This window comes from Macaca nemestrina, chromosome 1 (genome assembly GCF_043159975.1).
Source record: "Macaca nemestrina isolate mMacNem1 chromosome 1, mMacNem.hap1, whole genome shotgun sequence".
Taxonomy (NCBI): Eukaryota; Metazoa; Chordata; class Mammalia; order Primates; family Cercopithecidae; genus Macaca; species Macaca nemestrina.
The window spans coordinates 197731290-197749320 of NC_092125.1; the positions used below are offsets into that span (position 1 = coordinate 197731290).

Here is an 18031-nt window from a genome sequence, read left to right on the forward strand (position 1 = left end):
ACCAACCCTGGCGAGAGAGGAATTTGCGGAGCATCATCTCTGAGCCGGGCGCGGGGGGAGGGAGTCCGGGGGAACCCTGTGGATTGCCCAGGATTACCGAAGGCTGCGGACGCCACCCAGTGGCTGGGATGCTGTCCAGGGCGAGCTGAGCTCTACCAGGCAGGCGCGCGCGGAGCACTCCGGGAGTGGTAGTTGACTGCGTTAAGAGGCGGTGCTGCCAAAGAGGCTGTTGGGTGTTGTAGTCCGACGTTTGTTGGGCGGGAGATACCCTCGTCGGCCGGACCACGAGTCCCGTGGTGCCCCGCGGCAGGCCGCGCAGGCGCAGTGAGTCAGTGCCGGTCAGTCCCTTGGGCTGAGGGGCAGCGGTTAGGCGGGAGGCGTCTGCAGGGGTCGCCGAGCTAACCCTTGGCTAGGAGAGTGGGGCGGGGCGGCCGGCACCATGTCCAGGCAGGCGAACCGTGGCACCGAGAGCAAGAAAATGGTAACTTGGAGCGCGTGACCTCGGCGGGCGGGGCGAAATTGAGGCATACAGGGAAGGGGCCCGGCCCCGAGCGCGAGGCGCGTTTGGAAAAGGGCCCTTTTGTGAGCTCTGGCGGGGGAAGCCTATTGCTGGATCACTCCGGGGCGTCCCAGGCAGGTTAGGGGACCGTCGGAGAAGTTCCCCGGAGGAGACCTCTTTCCCGTGGAGACCCCGCCCCCAAGGCCTGAGTGCCGCTGTGTCCTAAGCCAACAACAACAACGACGGTAATAAATACCAGTAACTGCCACTTACTGCTCTCTTACTGTGTGTTAGGCACCGGGCCACGCACGTTACATGCATTCCAGTATCTCAGTTAATCTGCAGAGTAGCCCGTATCAGATGGATAACATGATTGCCGTTTTTACAGCTTGGAGAGCTTACGTAATTTGCTCACATTTACACCTGGAAAGTTAGGACTTGGACCCGTGTTTAACTCCAAAGCTAATGCTTCATACTGTTAGGCTATACTCTTAGGCTATAGTGACTCGCACTGTGGCGTGGGTATTGTGAGAGATGTTCAGTTACTGGTCATGCCAGAAAGGAACGTTTTATTCAATGAAATAAGAGATGGGCCAGAGTAAGCAGTGAGTGGTGCGCTTTATGGAGTGGGTGGCTCCCTTCTTTCCCGGGGAATAGTTGGACACCATATGGTCCTATAAAGTTGGACTAGGGGCTGGGGCTGCAGACTTAGGTCATTTTTCATTTTTTCTCCCCCGTCCCATCCCCAGACGAAGTCTCTCTCTGTCACCCAGGCTGTAGTGCAGTGGCACTAACTTGGCTCACTGCAACCTGCCAGGTTCAAGCAGTTCTCCTGCCTCAGCCTCCCGAGTAGCTGGGATTACAGGTGCCCACGACCACGCCTGGTTAATTTTTGTATTTTTAGTAGAGATGGAGTTTCACCATGTTGGCCAGGCTGGTCTCGAACTCCTGACCTCAGGTGATCCGCCTTCCTCGGCCTCCCAAAGTGCTGGGATTACAGGCGTGAGCCACCTCGCCCAGCCAAGTTTTGTATTTTTAGTTGAGATGGGTTTTCACCATATTGGCCAGCCTGGTCTCGAACTCGTGGTGATCTGCCTGCCTGTTCGGACTCCCAGAGTGCTGGGATTACAGGGTGAGCCACCGCGCCCGGCCAAAAGATGAGAATATTTTGTTAAGAAACAATGTCAGGTTAGGGGAAACACATGGACCTTGATTGGAATTCTGACTTGATAGATCTTCAATTTCTTTATCTATAAAATGGGGATAGTAACGTCTACCTAATATTACATGGGGTGGTGTAAAATGTGAGGGGTGTGGTAAATGTTTCCTTCTCCTTTTCCTGTGAGATGAGCAGAGGTCCTCCTGGTTAGTTTTCATAGTTTGCTCTCATTTTATCCATTTTTTAAACCTGAAATCAATATTGAAATCTTTTAACAAAAACCTGCAGACTCTACCCCCAACTCCCAGTATTCTTCGTTTCAGTGAAGTAAGGTAATTAGGGAGGGGCAGCAGCATACTCCTGCCCTCAAGGCTCTTGGAACTCCCTTCCTCTAGATAGTCACCTGGCCCGCTCCTGGCTTCATTCATAGTTACTTACATGTCACCTCCTTTGAGAGACCTTTCCTCCTGGTTACCTAATTCTCTAACCTCTAACTCTATGCTGATTGTCTTCATAGCACTGTTTAATTTTAAATTTTAAATGATTTACCCAGGCTGGAGTGCAGTGGCATGATCGGGGCTCATCCATCCTGACCTCCAGAGTTCAAGCAATCCTCCCACCTCAGCCTCCCAAGTAGCTGGTACTATAGGTGTGCACCACCATGCCTGGCTAATTTTTTTTTTTTTTTTTTTTTTAGCTAGGGGTCTCCCTGTGTTGCTCTGGTTGGTCTTGAGGTCTCAAACTTCTAGGTTCAAGCAATCCCTCCGGCTCCGCCTCACAAATTACTGGGATTGCATTTGTGTTCCATTTAAGCTTTCCAAGACCTAAATTGTTTCGTTTTGTGTTTTGAGACAGAGTCTTGCTCTGTCACCTAGGCTGGAGTGCAGTGGCCCGATCTCAGCTCACTGCAACCTCCACCTCCCAGGTTCAAAAGATTCTCCTGCCTCAGCCTCCCAAATAGATAGGATTACAGGCACCCACCACTACGCCCGGCTGATTTTTGTATTCCTAGGTTGGTCTCAAACTCCTGACCTCAAGTGATCTGCCCACCTCAGCCTCTCAAATTGCTAGGATTACAGGTCTGAGCCACTGCACCCAGCCTTCTTTTTTAGCATTGATTTATTAAAATGAAAGTACACTCCATGAAGCAGGAGCAGGATTGAGCAAACGGCTCAAGAGCCACCTAAATTGTTAATATGCCCAAGTAACTAGATTTTAGTCTGTGCAAACAGAAACAGCCCTTTTGTCCAATAAACTTTTCCTCAGCCCCAACTATATGCAGAGCTCTGTGCTAGATGCTGTGGGAGATGCAAGGATGAAGTCCTAGTCCCTAACTTTGAGAAGCACATACTCTGTGAGGGAGACAGAAAAGTATACCATATATACTGTGTATCTTCTAGCAGTGGAAAAATGAAAAGAAATGTATGCCATACAGAGGTATAGTACCGGCTGCACCTGAGTTCTAGTTTCACCACTTACTTGCCGTGTTACCTTGGGCAAGTTTGTTCATTATTCTAGCATCAGCTTTGTCACCTTTTTTTTTTTTTTTTTTTTTTTAAATAAAGGAAGTAGGCCCGGTGCAGTGGCTCAAGCCTGTAACCCAGCACTTTGGGAGGCTGAGGCGTGTGGATCACGAGGTCAAGAGACTCGAGACCATCCTGGCCAACATGGTGAAACACTGTCTCTACTAAAAATAGACAAATTAGCTGGGTGTGGTGGCACACACCTGTAGTCCCAGCTACTCGGGAGGCTGAGGAAGGAGAATGGCGTGAACCTGGGAGGTGGAGCTCGCAGTGAGCCAAGATGGCGCCACTGCACTCCAGCCTGGGCAACAGAGCGAGACTCTATCTCCAAAAAAAAAACAACCTCCTTAAGGAGATTTGACATTTTGTTTGGGGCACTGACTGGAAGAAAGGCCTCCTGAAAACTGTCAAGTGGTGTCTCACCTGAGTGTAGAGCTGGTTTCATTTACTTTGTTCATGTTGTACCTGAAGTAGTTGGAGATGATGTTAGCATAGCTGCTATAAATCCTGTGGTTTCTTGTCTGCAAAGCACATTCAAGTCGATTATCTTACTAGATCCTACCAACAGCCCTGTGAATGGCATGGCAGATTTTACTGTTTTACTGTTACTTTTTTTGAGTTAGAAGATTGAGGCTTAGCCCAGTGAATTGATTTACCTAAGTATTCACAGCTGTTAAGCAGCAAGTCCAGACTCCGAATCAGGCTTTCAGGATCTTGCTGTGTTGTCCAGGCTGGAATGCAGTGGTGTAATCACAGTTCACTGCAGCCTTGACTTCTTAGGCTCAAGCCATCCTCTCACCTCAGCCTCCTGAGTAGCTGGGACTACAGGCATGGGCCACCACACCCAGCTAATTTGTTCTATTTTTTTAAAGATGGGTTCTCATTGTGTTTCCTAGGCTAGTCTCAAACTCCTGGGCTCAGGTGACCACTTCTGACCCCTGCCTCGGCCTCCTAAAGTGCTGGGATTATAGGCATGAGCCACCATGCCCAGCCAGAAAGTTGTTTATATTAATTCAAAATCTCTTTCTTTCCTTATTACTTGCCCTCCTTTTTTTTTTTTTTCTGAGACGGTCTAACTCTTGTCTCCCAGGCTGAAGTGCAGTGGTGCGATCTTGGCTCATCGCAATCTCCGCCTCCTGGGTTCAAGCAATTCTCCTGCCACAGCCTCCTAAGTAGTTGGGATTACAGGCGCCTGCCACCACGCCTGGCTAATTTTTGTAGTTTTAGTAGAGAATGGGTTTCACCGTGTTGGCCAGGCTGGTCTCAAACTCCAGACCTCAGGTGATCTGTCTGCCTCGGCCTCCCAAAGTGCTGTACTTGCCCTCCTTGAACCTAGTTCAGGGTGCTCTCTAGCACCACACCACATGGAACCAGTTTAAGAATAAAAATAAGCATGTATTTCTTTTTTTTTTTCTTTTTTTTTTTTTTGAGACGGAGTCTCGCTCTGTCGCCCAGGCTGGAGTACAGTGGCCGGATCTCAGCTCACTGCAAGCTCCGCCTCCCAGGTTCACGCCATTCTCCTGCCTCAGCCTCCCGAGTAGCTGGGACTACAGGCGCCCGCCACCTCGCCCGGCTAATTTTTTTGTATTTTTTAGTAGAGACGGGGTTTCACTGTGCTAGCCAGGATGGTCTCGATCTCCTGACCTCGTGATCCGCCCGTCTCGGCCTCCCAAAGTGCTGGGATTACAGGCGTGAGCCACCCAGCCAATAAGCATGTATTTCTTGAGTACCTGCTGTGCAGTGGGTGCTCCACAAACATCATTATCTGATTGGAATTTCGCTGGAATTGCACAGTAACTCTGAAAGGCGGGTAACATTGTCACCATTTTACAGATGGGAAAAACTAATGTTCAGGAAGGTTAAGCAGCGGCTTAGGATAACAAAGCTTTTTACAGGATAAATGCTCAACTATAAGAAGGCTGTTGAGTTTCAGTTACTTAACCTGTCATCTGTTAAATGGGGATGAATAATGTTTGTGCTGCTAGACTCTCATGGTTGTTAAGAGAAACTGTTCGCCTGTAGTCCCAGCTACTCAGGAGGCTGAGGCAGGAGAATGGCGGGAACCCAGGAGGCGGAGCTTGCAGTGAGCCGAGATCGCGCCACTGCACTCCAGCCTGGGCAACAGCGTGAGACTCCGTCTCAAAAAAAAAAAAAAAAAAAAAGAGAAACTGTTACCAAAATAGATGTGTTGGCTGGGCGCGGTGGCTCACGCCTATAATCCCAGCACTTTGGGAGGCTGAGGCGGGCGGATCACGAGGTCAGGATGTGGAGACCATCCTGGCTAACACGGCGAAACCCTGCCTCTACTAAAAATACAAAAAATTAGCCGGGCGTGGTGGTGGGCACCTGCAGTCCCGGCTACTCAGGAGGCTGAGGCAGAAGAACGGCGTGAACTCAGGAGGCGGAGCTTGCAGTGAGCTGAGATCATGCCACTGCACCCCAGCCTGGGCGACAGAGCGAGACTCTGTCTCAAAAATATCTGTGTTGCAGAAGATATTCATGTTTCTGGTGGTAGGAGAGATGTGTTGCTTATGTTCAGTGAAGAGATTGGGTTGGTTGACCTTTATGATCCCATGAGAACTTTTGTTTTAAAGGTCACAAGGGCTGAAAACCCAGATCTTCTGACTCTGCAACCTCCTGTCACTTATCTGATTTCCTCTTCTGTTCTCTCTTGCTTACTCGTCTCTAATGCCAAGAGTCTCCCGCTGTTTCTCAAACACACCAGGCATACTTCTACCTCAGAATCTTTAGAAATAGTGCCTAGAATTTTTTTAGACCAGATATCTATCCAGATATCTTCATGGCTTACCAAATATCACCTTAGTGAGGCCTTCTCTGATTATTCTATTAAAATTAACCACCCCCCAACACACACACACACACACGTACGTACACACATAAATACCCCCAATCTGTTTTTGTGCTTTATTTTTCTCCATAGCACCTATCACCTTTTGGCAAATCATGTATTTTATTTGGCTTTGTTGTCTCTTCCCCTCCTGTTAGATAGCCTGGTACACAGTAAATGTTGAATGAATGATTTATTTTCATTATACCATAGCCCACTCCTATTTTATTTGTTTATATTTGTATTTATTTTTATTTTTTTAGACAGGGTCTCACTCTTTTACCTAGGCGGGAGTACAGTGGTGCAATTACAGTTCATTGCAGGCTTGACGTCCCAGGCTCAAGCCATCCTCCCCCTCAGCCTCCCGAGTAGCTGAGACAATAGGCATCCACGACCATGCTTGGCTAATTTTTTAAATTTTTTGTAAAGTTGGGGGGTCTCACTGTTTGCCCAGGCTGGTCTCAAATCCCTGGGCTCAAGTGATCCTCCCGCCTCAGCCTCCCAAAGTGCCGGAATTACCAGTGTGAGCCAGCACACCTGGCCCTCCCTTCCATTTTTAAAGCATAAAGGCCTTTAAGTTATACATTTATGTCACTCACAGTTCCACAGAGGCTTGGTTCGTAATTGAAGATGAAGATAGACTTGCAAATCAAGAGAGGGTATGGAGAGCCTAACTTAGGGATCCCATTCCCAGATCCCAGGTATATTGATTCCATGACCACCAGCAGATCTGTCCAGGACCTTGATTTTTCTTATTGGTAAATAGGAGGTAGCTGCATGTATAAGGTGCTTGATAAGATCATGATTTGCTTGTCACTTGGCATCATGGTGGCCTGAGGCTCTTGGAGTCTCCATCCAAGGGCTCATTAATAATGGAATGAAAGCTCTCCTGATTTAATGCAGTGGTGCCAATTCTCTGGACTGGTAACTGCTGGATTGTTTCCATCCATTCATGCCCAAACCATTCTAGTGCCAAGCCCTTGACTTTACTAAAAAAATCCTTCCCCTCCTTAACAGCTTCCCCTTAATTGCCATATTTGGTAAATAGTCTCTTGGAGGTACTGATCTGACTGTTTAGTTGAGTTCAAAGGGCCTCCTGATCCTGAAACTTATTTTCTTTGACTCTAGTACTGCTAAGTTTTTTGGGTATTTTTTTTTTTCCTCCTGTTTTTCTTTTTATTGAGTAGGGCTTATTAATATTGCAGTTGTGGGGAAGAGTGGATAGGTTGACCTCTGGCTTGGAAATCTTTGATTTTTTTCTCCCCAAATTACTTATTTCAATAATTAGCTGTTTGTCTTTGGGCACATTCTTTTTGTTTTGTTTTGTTTTGTTTTGTTTTTTTGGAGACAGAGTCTCACTCTGTTACCCGGGCTGGAGTGCAGTGGTGTGATCTCAGCTCACTGCAAGCTCCGCCTCCCGGGTTCACGCCATTCTCCTGCCTCAGCCTCCCGAGTAGCTGGACTACAGGCACCCGCCACCTCGCCTGGCTAGTTTTTTGTATTTTTTAGTAGAGACGGGGTTTCACTGTGTTAGCCAGGATGGTCTCGACCTCCTGACCTCGTGATCCACCTGTCTCAACCTCCCAAAGTTCTGGGATTACAGGCTTGAGCCACCGCGCCCGGCCCTTGGGCACATTCTTTAACCATTCTGGGTCTCAGTTTCCTCATCTCTAAAGTGGGATTAATTCTTGCCTTTCCTAGATTACTGTGTTATCATGGGATAGATAATGAGATACAAGTAGAATGCAGTATTTAAGCAAAAGGCATTCAAATTGTTATTCTTGTAATGCCCCCATCATCAGGTCATGGGGATGGCATGAGGAGCATTGGGTTCTGAGAGCCTGGGCTTTTATATTTCTTACACTTTCTTCCCCAGAAAACTTGAAGAGAGGAAGCTTCTTTGCTTCGAATCTGACAAGGTTCTTTGCTTCAAATCTGACAAGCCTCCATTCAGAAGGAAGTCAGTGGGTGGTTATCCTGATTTTTCAGCCTTATTTCTGAGTTAATCCATTGGTCTAGATGTGCTGTTAATATGTTTCTTGCTTTAACCCTGATAATACCTTTCACCCTGCCTGCTGCTTTCATTCTGTGGTCTTGGTATTTGTCACTCATTTCACCTTCTACATTGATTTCTTGGTAGATAGGTGACAGAATTTTTTTTTTTTTTTGAGACGGAGTCTCGCTCTGTCACCCAGGCTGGAGTGCAGTGGCGCGATTTCGGCTCACTGCAAGCTCTGCCTCCCGGGTTCACGCCATTCTCCTGCCTCAGCCTCCCGAGTAGCTGGAACTACAGGCGCCCGCCACCACGCCCAGCTAATTTTTTGTATTTTTAGTAGAGACGGGGTTTCAGCGTGTTAGCCAGGATGGTCTCAGTCTCCTGACCTTGTCATCTACCCGCCTCGGCCTCCCAAAGTGCTGGTATTGCAAGCATGAGCCACTGCTCCCAGCCCCAGAATTCTTCATCTGAGAAAGGGTTTCTGTGATTTTAGCTGCTATTGTAATAGGAACCAGTTGATTCTGAAGAGTCACCTCTTTTCCTGGAAATATTTTGGCTGTGCGTTAAGAGGAACATTATTTTCTCCCATGCTGGTGACTTTGGAAAGGGGTTGTCATCAGGGTGATGAATTTGGTCTGGGACTTCCTTCCTTCCCCATAGACTGGGCCCCGGGTCCTCTGTTTCTCCTGGGAGGGGCCTTGGGAGTGCAGTTTACTCTAGGCCAGGACATTCTAAGACATGTGGAAGCCATTGGTCACATCTGCCAGCCACAGAGATGAGTTTGTAAATGTCTGTTTCAGTGTTTCACAGCTTCTAGTGAATGACTGTTGCTCCCATACCAGATTCTGGTGACCTGACCTGAGGCTTGACAGCTGTGGTGGAGACTTGGGTTGACTGAAGCCTACCTTGGTGTGTTGGAAGAGTGATTGCATAGTGTGTGAGGTGCCTTTTACAGCCCATTTTGCAGTAGTTCTGGCTGCAGCCCTGCCACTTTGACCTTGTGGGCCAGATTTTCTGGCTCCTCCATTGGGATGATGTTATTTTCCTCTAGACACACTTAGAGGGAATCCTGACAGTTGCATCAAGGCTGATACAGACTCTCACCACACTTTCTCTTTTGTGCCACTTGGTCCCAACTGCCTTTTGAATCTCTTTTAGAGCTCTGAGCTCTTCACCCTGACCTATGGTGCTCTGGTCACCCAGCTATGCAAGGACTATGAAAATGATGAAGATGTGAATAAACAGCTGGACAAAATGTGAGTGAGCTCCTTCACAGGAGAGACAGAAATGGGGCCTCCCAGCACATTGAGTCTACATTGTCCTTTAGAGCTTAAAACAGGGTTCTCTGTCTTTCTCAGCCAACATTTTGGGTACATTTCTCACTAAACTCATTTACTGGGATGTTTTTGAGATTATCCCCATTTTCCCTTTACTACCAACAACCTTATGTTCAAACAAAAGACATTTAGACTCCATCATAGTCTCTTCTCTAACTTCCTTCCCAGGGGCTTTAACATTGGAGTCCGGCTGATTGAAGATTTCTTGGCTCGGTCAAATGTCGGGAGGTGCCATGACTTTCGGGAAACTGCGGATGTCATTGCCAAGGTCATTATTCTGGGCCACCTGTCCATGCTGAAGAATTGCTGCTGGGAGGCACTGCTTACCACTCTTTCTAGCTCCCTTAGAGAGCCTTTAATCTCCCAAAAGGCTGGCTAGGCAGCTCTTTGGGTCAAAAAAGCGTTCCAGGTCATTAAGGAATAGCATAGATTATTTAATCCCCATGGATTAAAGCTCCACTGAAATAAAAGCCTGAGCTTTTCCACTGTGAAGGTGTAGCAGAGTAGCATAGGGGCAAAGAATACAGACTTGATCGGGCGTGGTAGCTCATGCCTGTAATCCCAGCACTTTGGGAGGCCAAGGCGGGTGGTTCATGAGGTCAGGAGTTCAAGACCAGTCTGGCCAAAATGGTGAAACCCCGTCTCTACTAAAAATACAAAAATTTGCTGGGCGTGGTGGCAGGTGCCTGTAATCCCAGCTACTCGGGAGGCTGAGGCAGAGAATTGCTTGAACCCAGGAGGTGGAGGTTGTAGTGAGCCAAAATCAGGTCACTGCACTCAAGTCTGGGTGACAGAGCGAGACTCCGTCTCAAAAAAAAAAAAAAAAGGAATATAGACTCACAAACCTGGCTTCAGTACTTACTAGTTATGTGTTTTTAGGTAAGTTATTTTAAATTTCTTTAATTACCAGTGACCTCATCCTTTTTTTTTTTGAGACTGAGTCTCGCTCTTGTTGCCTGGACTAGAGTGCAATGGCATGATCTCGGCTCACCGCAACCTCCGCCCCCTGGGTTCAAGCAATTCTCCTGGCTCAGCCTCTCGAGTAGCTGGGATTACAGGCATGCACCACCATGCCTGGCTAATTTTAATTTTGTATTTTAGGTAGAGACAGGGTTTCGCCGTGTTGGTCAGGCTGGTGTCGAACTTCCAGCCTCAGGTGATCTGCCCACCTTGGCCTCCCAGAGTACTGGGATTACAGGCATGAACCACCGCACCTGGCACCAGTTACCTAATCTTTAACCTGAAGAAAATAAGAGCTACCCACAGGGCTGTTTTAAGGCGTAAATCAATAATGGACACGAACATTTAGGTTAAATGCTAGTGTTTAGCATAGTGTGCATATAGTAAATGTTTACTATTACTAGTGTTAGTGCTGTCTATTACAGTATTAATAAATGACATAGCACCCATAACTTTGTGGTGTCAGTTACCTGAAGTTGGTCTTTCTGTTGTAAGCTTGCTGGCCATACCCAAATCCTAAAGAGGATTGACAGTGGAGAGAGCTTTGTGAGAGTTTGGAATTAGGAGGGCGGATAGGGTAGGACTTTTTCTCTGCCCAGTAATGTGTTTTCACTTTTAAGAAGGTACATTCAGGTAGCACAGACAGAGGACAGGGAAGTGGGTTAGGGGCCTCTGCACTCAGGCAGAGGAAGACTAGTGCTCCCTTCCACTGAGAAGTACAGGCAGACAGTGAGTGAGTTGTTGCTTACTTGTATGATGCCTAAGAAAGAAAAGTATTTTTGGGAAAACAAAACAAAGCGACAGCCAAAATTGTATGATGCCGTGAAGGAGAGGGGTGCAGCATCACGTACAGATGCTTCTCCTTTGTTGCCCTGAGTGTCCAAAGCGTCATCTTGCGGCGGCCACAGGTTTGTTCCTGAGCCACTTACTTCCCCTTTGCCAGTTCTGTCACCTTCCCAGTGGTACAGTTCCTGCTGCTCTTCCCTAAAGCGCTGTTTTGTGTCCCCTGACAGGTGGCGTTCAAGATGTACTTGGGCATCACTCCAAGCATTACTAATTGGAGCCCAGCTGGTGATGAATTCTCCCTCATTTTGGAAAATAACCCCTTGGTGGACTTTGTGGAACTTCCTGATAACCACTCATCCCTTATTTATTCCAATCTCTTGTGTGGGGTATTGCGGGGAGCTTTGGAGATGGTGAGTGCAGCTCTTTATCTTCTGGGACACCTGAAATGCAATAGAGACTTGATAAGTGAATGAATGAAAGAGAGAAAATTCAGGGCTTTGGCTCACCCCAGCACTTTACTGTCTAAGATGGTGAGTCTGCTGAGGTAGGATCCAAGTTGGACATCTCTACATGGTGATGCTCCTCCATACCAGGCTGGAAGGTGGTGCTGTCAGTCCCCAAAGCCCAGGAACATCCATTCTCAGATAGGCTTATTTGGTGACAGTCTCTTTCTTGGGTATTCTTTGCTAAGTTTCTCCTTAAGGGTTGGAGCCATTGTCTTATGCAACAGAACATTGGCGCTGTCAATCCTGTCCTTGTGGGAAACCAGCCCCGCTTTTTTGGCTGCCGTGGATGAGTCAGTTATGCCCCATCCCCACTGGTTCCCTAGAGGCTGTGGCCAGGCAGTTACCCCTTCATTTTCCCCCTATCCCCCAGGTCCAGATGGCTGTGGAGGCAAAGTTTGTCCAGGACACCCTGAAAGGAGACGGTGTGACAGAAATCCGGATGAGATTCATCAGGCGGATTGAGGACAATCTTCCAGCTGGAGAGGAGTAACCATCCCTAGGACTCGAGGATAGCCAGCAGAAGCACTGTTGGAGTCAGCAGGCCTCTGTGCTCCCTCTGCCCTCCAGAACTCAGTGACTCTTGAACATGGATGTTATATATTCTTATAACCTGTTTCCATTCTCCATTCAAATAAAGAGCAGACTGTGGTACAGTCCATTTACCCCATGTGTGCACATTCAGGAGTGACAGTCTCTGCTCCCTTTCCCTTGAGAGGGGCCAGATGTAATCACCCTTTGTTGGACTAGAAAGAGCTCAAACCTTTTGCATTCCTGTTTGAATTTTTCCAAAGCAAAACCCACTTTGACCCCATTAAGAGGCAAGCCTGGCACATCTATCCCTGGGCCTTTAAAAAGCCATTTGCCTCAAATGGCTGTAGGGTTGTGGGGTGGAGGGAGGAAGGGCTGGGAGGGAGTGGGGAGGAGCTGCTAGCTGTAGTGTGACACACTGTAGTGCTTGCAGGAAAGGAGCCAGTCATGCCGGAAACACTGACTTCTGGGAAGCCACCCAGCTCTCATTCCTCCCTGCTGTTCGGAGGCAACATCTCCTCTTTTTACAGAGGGCACATCCTTTTTTCTTACAAATTCTTCAATAAAGACACATTCTTGAGTGAAATCCCAATCATGTCCTGTTTTCTTTCTGCTCATCCCCAGGTGTTTTGTTACAATGGTGTGAGGAGACCAGGTAGGTTCATGGGCCCTGTCTGTGTTTGACTTGGTTTAGCAGTGGCTTCTCTCCAGAGATGAGAGAGTCTGGGAAACCTGGGAGCCAGTATAAGCAACTGAAGCCCCTTCAGAGTCGCTTTTGGCTCTAGTGTGTGCAGCAAAATCTAGAAGCAGACCATTATTCCAGACGCACCTAAAATGAACTGTCCAGGGCACTTGGCCACCAAGTTGGAAGGTTTGGCTAGAAAGGCCATGTAGACCCTGTTGTTGGGGTGCCATTTATTGAGTGCTTACCACTTGAAATACACTACTGAACAGTTTGCATGCATTAACCAGCTCACAAGAATTCCATTTTTAGAGTGGAGGCCACAAGTTGCCCAGGTCATACAGTGAGTAAGTGGAAAAGCTAGGGTTCAAAGCTGGGCCAAAGGGCAAAACTCATGCTCTTAATGAAGATTCTCTTTTACTGCCAGGTTAGCACTGTGGGGGAAAAGGGAACAGGCCCACAGCTCCCTCTCCCAGGCTTAGAGAGCTTGAGATAGCTTTTAAAGGGAGGAAGCAAGAGATTGTGTCAGGCTGTATTTGGTAGCACTGCTTAGGGATAGCCTAAGGCCCTGAGGTTTAGACACTCAGGTTGTTGGAGGGAAATGGGGTCCCAGGCCTTGCCTGAAGTCTGTGTGCAGGCCTGAGATGGGGGGAGCCAGTTTTTGATGCATTGTGCTTGAGATGTGGTTTGGTTGTGCAAGGGAAGGACCAGGGTTTTCAGAACCACTGAGAAGGGCAGTTTGCACAGGACTTACCTGCTCTAGCTGGATTAGGCCACCAAGGAGGGATGGTCAGTTTCATGTCCCCAAATATAGGGACATCCTCTGAGCCTCTTTATGTCCCCCTCCATATTATAATTTGGGGTCCCAGGGCAGTGACTAAATTTTGGTCAACTGTGTCAGCACTCGGTGTGGGTCTCAGTCCAGTCACAATGGAGTCTGAATGAATGAAAGAGATTAAGGGAACGAATGTTGGGGCCCAGATGTGGAAAGCTTTATGTAGTGTCTAGACCCTGCCAAAAAAAAGTCAGCCGCACCGCCCTTTCCCTTCTCCAGGGGGACCCTCGCCCTTCCTCTCCTCTGGGTACCACAGCCTACTTTTGAGCAGCGGTTTGTATGCTGTGAGGTTTTAGATATTTCCTTTCCCAACGTTAAACTTGGGCAACATTACAGGATTAGGGAGCTGTGGAAACAAAGCTCCCTTAGTGACTTTTCCCAGTTACAGCCCCACGACTGGGGCTGAGGGAAGGAAAGAGCTGGAGACTGCAGAAGTATTTGGAGCATGCAATCCCCAGCAAACTAACTTCCTGGTCCCCACCCATGTCGTTGATTGGTTGTAGATTACACATCCCTCTCTTACTATGACTATGAGGCTGAGACAGCCCCCTAGGCTAGGCCATTCCCTCCCAGCAAGATGGGGCAGGTGAGCCTGGCTATATGGGAGAGGCTGACTGACGAGGATTTTTGGGGAGTTCTGGAGCTGGGTGGTTGATGCTGGTGGCCTTCGGGCCTGGGGCTGGCTGGGTGGAGCTCTAAGGAAAAGTCTCAGTCTTCAGCCTTTGGCCACCAGGGGTCTCCAAACCACCACTGTACTGTCCCAGAAAGTGACCATTGGACCCCTGGTTTTCAGAATTTGCTAGAAGATGCACCTGATGGAGCAAATCTTAGAGGCTGACCGGAGACTGGAAGTGCTCCCACTCCAATCAGCCCTACAGGACCTGAAAGCAAAGCTCACATATAGCTGCCAGGCTAAGCGCCTGCCTACTGGAGCCAGGACATTGGAAGAGAGCATTGGCCAAGGATGTCTGGTCACATACATACTTCAAACTCTCATGCTGGCCTCCTGAGTTGTACAAGCTAGCTCTGAGCCCTCCCCTAATCAACCCCCCTTACTTCCTGAGTGGAGGCCAGAGCACCAGCCCCATTCCCCTGATGTAACACTGTCCCATTCCTGCCCCAGACCTCCAACACCAGTGAAATTTCCACATTCAGGTTTCATCTTCTCCTGGAGGGTTGGCCTCCCCTACATTTGTACTGGGCATCCAAGGCCAAGAAGCGGGTGGCAACAGAAGCCTCAGGAGCAGAAATTGCATTCAGTAAAATTAAAATAGTCTCCTAACAAGTAGTTCATTGTGGCTAGTAGGGGGTGGGGGTGCAGGAAAAATGTCCTCCCAGAGCTTAAGTGCTACCATGTGCTGTGTTTTGGAAGCCAAAGGGCCGGTGGGAGGGTAGGAGAGAGGAGGGGAGGGTGGTGGCAGGCAAGGAGCTGCTGTTACTGATCCCCAGCCTTTGATGTAGGGCCAGGCCTGACCCCAGGACAGCCGCCGGCCACTGCCAGGGGAGCAGTGGGACTCAGTGCATTCCTGGGGGCAATTTACACTCTGGCAGGAGGAGAGAGGAAAATTTCTACTGTGGGAAGGGGGAAGGGGGTGGAGGGAGGCCGTTGCAGCAGAGGCTGGGGGAGAGGGTGTTGTGAAGAACAATGGAGGGAGCCAGGACACAGAGTAGCACTCTCCTGCTTCACCCTGGCTCCCTCACCCACGTTGGGTCCAGGCCTCCTCCAGGAAGCCATCTCTGATGGAACCCAGAGCTGGTGAGGAGCTCACATGGGCTGGCCCAGGTACAGCCCAGGGGATGCAGAGAAGCAGCTGCTCTTTCCTCTTGGCTCTGGGAGCCCGGACTGTCAACCATGAGGGCATCTATGACTGAGCTAGGCTAGAGGAGGGATTGGGAGGGTGGTGCGCATGGGCGGGAGGACATTTGCCAGTGAGTGTGGATGAATGTTAGTCATAGCAATAGCTAATCTTTATTGCAGAGTGGCCATGTGCCAGCGCTAGTCAGGTGATAGGCCAGTACTTCACATGTATTTCTCATTTAGCATTCACCACAGCCCTACCACTATCTGCAGATGAGGAGACTGAGGAGCACAGCTAGTATACGGTGGATTCAGCACTTGAACCCAGATAGTCAGGACTTGAACACAAAGCTCTTATCCAGTACATTACATGTTATGTATTTACGTTTTTGGGTTTCAGTGTCTGTTTCCTGGTGTTCCTTGGGCACTGTGTCTGGTGTGAATTCCTTTTTTTTTTTTTTTTGAGACAGAGTCTGGCTCTGTCACCCATGCTGCTGAAGTGCTGCAGTGCCACAATCTCAACTCACTGCAACCTCTGCCTCCCAGGTCCAAGCAATTCTCCTACCTCAGCTTCCTGAGTAGGTGGGACTACAGGTGTATGCCACCACACCAAGCTAATTTTTTTTGTTTTTTGTTTTTCGAAACAGAGTCTTGCTCTGTTGCCCAGGTTGGAGTGCTGTGGCATGATCTCGGCTCACTGCAAACTCCGCCTCCCGGGTTCAAGCGATTCTTTTGTGTCAGCCTCCTGAGTAGCTGAGACTACAGGCGTGTGCCACCATGCCTGGCTAATTTTTGTATTTTTAGTGTAGATTGGGGTTTCACCATATTGGCCAGGCCAGGTCTCGAACTCCTGACCTCGTGATTCGCTTGCCTACGCCTCCTAAAGTGCTGGGATTATAGGCATGAGCCACTGTGCCCCACCTCAATTTTTGTATTTTTTTTTAGAGATGGGGTTTCACCATGTTGACCAGGCTAGTCTTGAACTCCTGACCTCAAGTGATCCGCCCGCCTTGGCCTCCCAAAGTGCTGGGATTACAGGCTTGAGCCACCATGCCTGGTCAAATTCTTCCTTTTCTTTTCTTTTCTTTCTTTTCCTTTTTCTTTTTTATTTTTAAGACAGAGTCTTACTCTGTTACTCAGGCTGGAGTGCAGTGGTGTGATCTCAGCTCACTGCAACCTCCGCCTCCTGGGTTCAAGCAATTCTCTGCCTCAGGCCCCCCAAGTAGCTGTACAGGTGCCTGCCACCATGCCCGGCTAATTTTTGTATTTTCAGTAGAGACAGGGTTTCACCATCTTGTCCAGGCTGGTCTTGAACTCCTGACCTCGTGATCCACCCTCCTCAGCCTCCCAAAGTGCTGGGATTACAGGCGTGAGCCACCTCAGCCCGCCTGAATTCTTTCATTTAACAAAAATGTAGCTCTGTGTTAGGGGCTGGGGACGTGGAGCTGACCTAGACTTTAGCCCAACCTGCCGGGACCTTCTGCCCATGGGGAAGCAGCTGAATGCAATGTGGGGTCAGGGAGAGAGATTAAAAATGAGGAAATAGGGGAAGTCCTGGCTCTGCTAGTTATTAGCCATGTGACACTGGACAAATGATTTGACCTTTGAGCCTCAGTTTTTTTCATCTGGAAAATGGGACTTATAATGCCTCCCTTGCTGGCTGTTTTAAGGATGACACAAGATGATATATATAAATGTCATGGCCTATGCTGAGTATTCCCTTACTGGCAGTTATGAAGAGCTTGATTGTTATTGGGGAACATCTTGCAAAACCACTGCATGGATGGATATATGAATGTCTGAATGTGTAAGGAGGGTAAGTTTGTGAAATCAGGGCATGTCTATGTTGTTCCTCACTGTAGCCCCAAGCATCTAGCACAGCTTGTCAGCACAAAGTAGATGCTCAATAAATGTTTATTGGCTGGGTGCGGTGGCTCATGCCTGTAATCCCAGCACTGTGGGAGGGCAAGGCGGGTGGATCACCTGAGGTCAGGAGTTTGAGACCATCTGGGCCAACATGGCGTAACCCTGTCTCTACTAAAAATACAAAAATTTGCTGGGCATGGTTGCACCTGGGATGGTGCAACCTGTAATCATGGATGCACCTGTAATCCCAGTTACTCGGGAGGCTGAGGCAGGAGAATCGCTTGAACCTGGGAGGCAGAGGTTGCAGTGAGCTGAGATCGTGCCATTGCACTCTGGCCTGGGTGACAAGAGTGAAACTCCGTCTCAAAAATAAATAAATACATGTTTTTAATTTTTATTTTATTATTTTTTTAGAGACAGAGTCTTGCTCTGTCACCCAGGCTGGAGGGCAGTGGTGTGATCCCAGCTCACTGCAGCCTCACTCTTCCAGGCTCAAGTGGTCCTCCTGCCCCCTAGCTGAGACTAATGTTTTGTAGAGACAGAGTCTCACTTTGTTGCCCAGGCTGGTCTCAAACTCCTGGACTCAAGCAATCCTTCCACCTTCGCTTCCCCAAGTGCTGGGATTACAGATGTGAGCCACTGAAACCAGCCTTGACTGGGTATGGACTGTGAGTATAGAGTGGGGAGATCACAGAGAGAGAGAGGTGT

At 48.5% G+C, this 18031-nt stretch overlaps 1 protein-coding gene across 2 annotated transcripts; it reads left to right on the plus strand.

Annotated features, from left to right (window-relative positions):
* Positions 1–313: 313 nt before the first annotated feature.
* LOC105494714 (trafficking protein particle complex subunit 3) lies at positions 314–12734 on the plus strand. Of its 2 annotated transcripts, none has more exons than XM_071096082.1 (5): positions 314–338; positions 9184–9281; positions 9531–9630; positions 11336–11518; positions 11985–12734. In XM_071096082.1, coding segments are annotated over exons 2-5 (405 nt in total). In that variant the 5' UTR covers positions 314–338; positions 9184–9279; the 3' UTR covers positions 12105–12734. The 2 variants fall into 2 exon arrangements, with proteins under 2 accessions (XP_070952183.1, XP_011761731.1); XM_011763429.2 differs by having other exon boundaries at positions 332–481.
* Positions 12735–18031: the final 5297 nt, after the last annotated feature.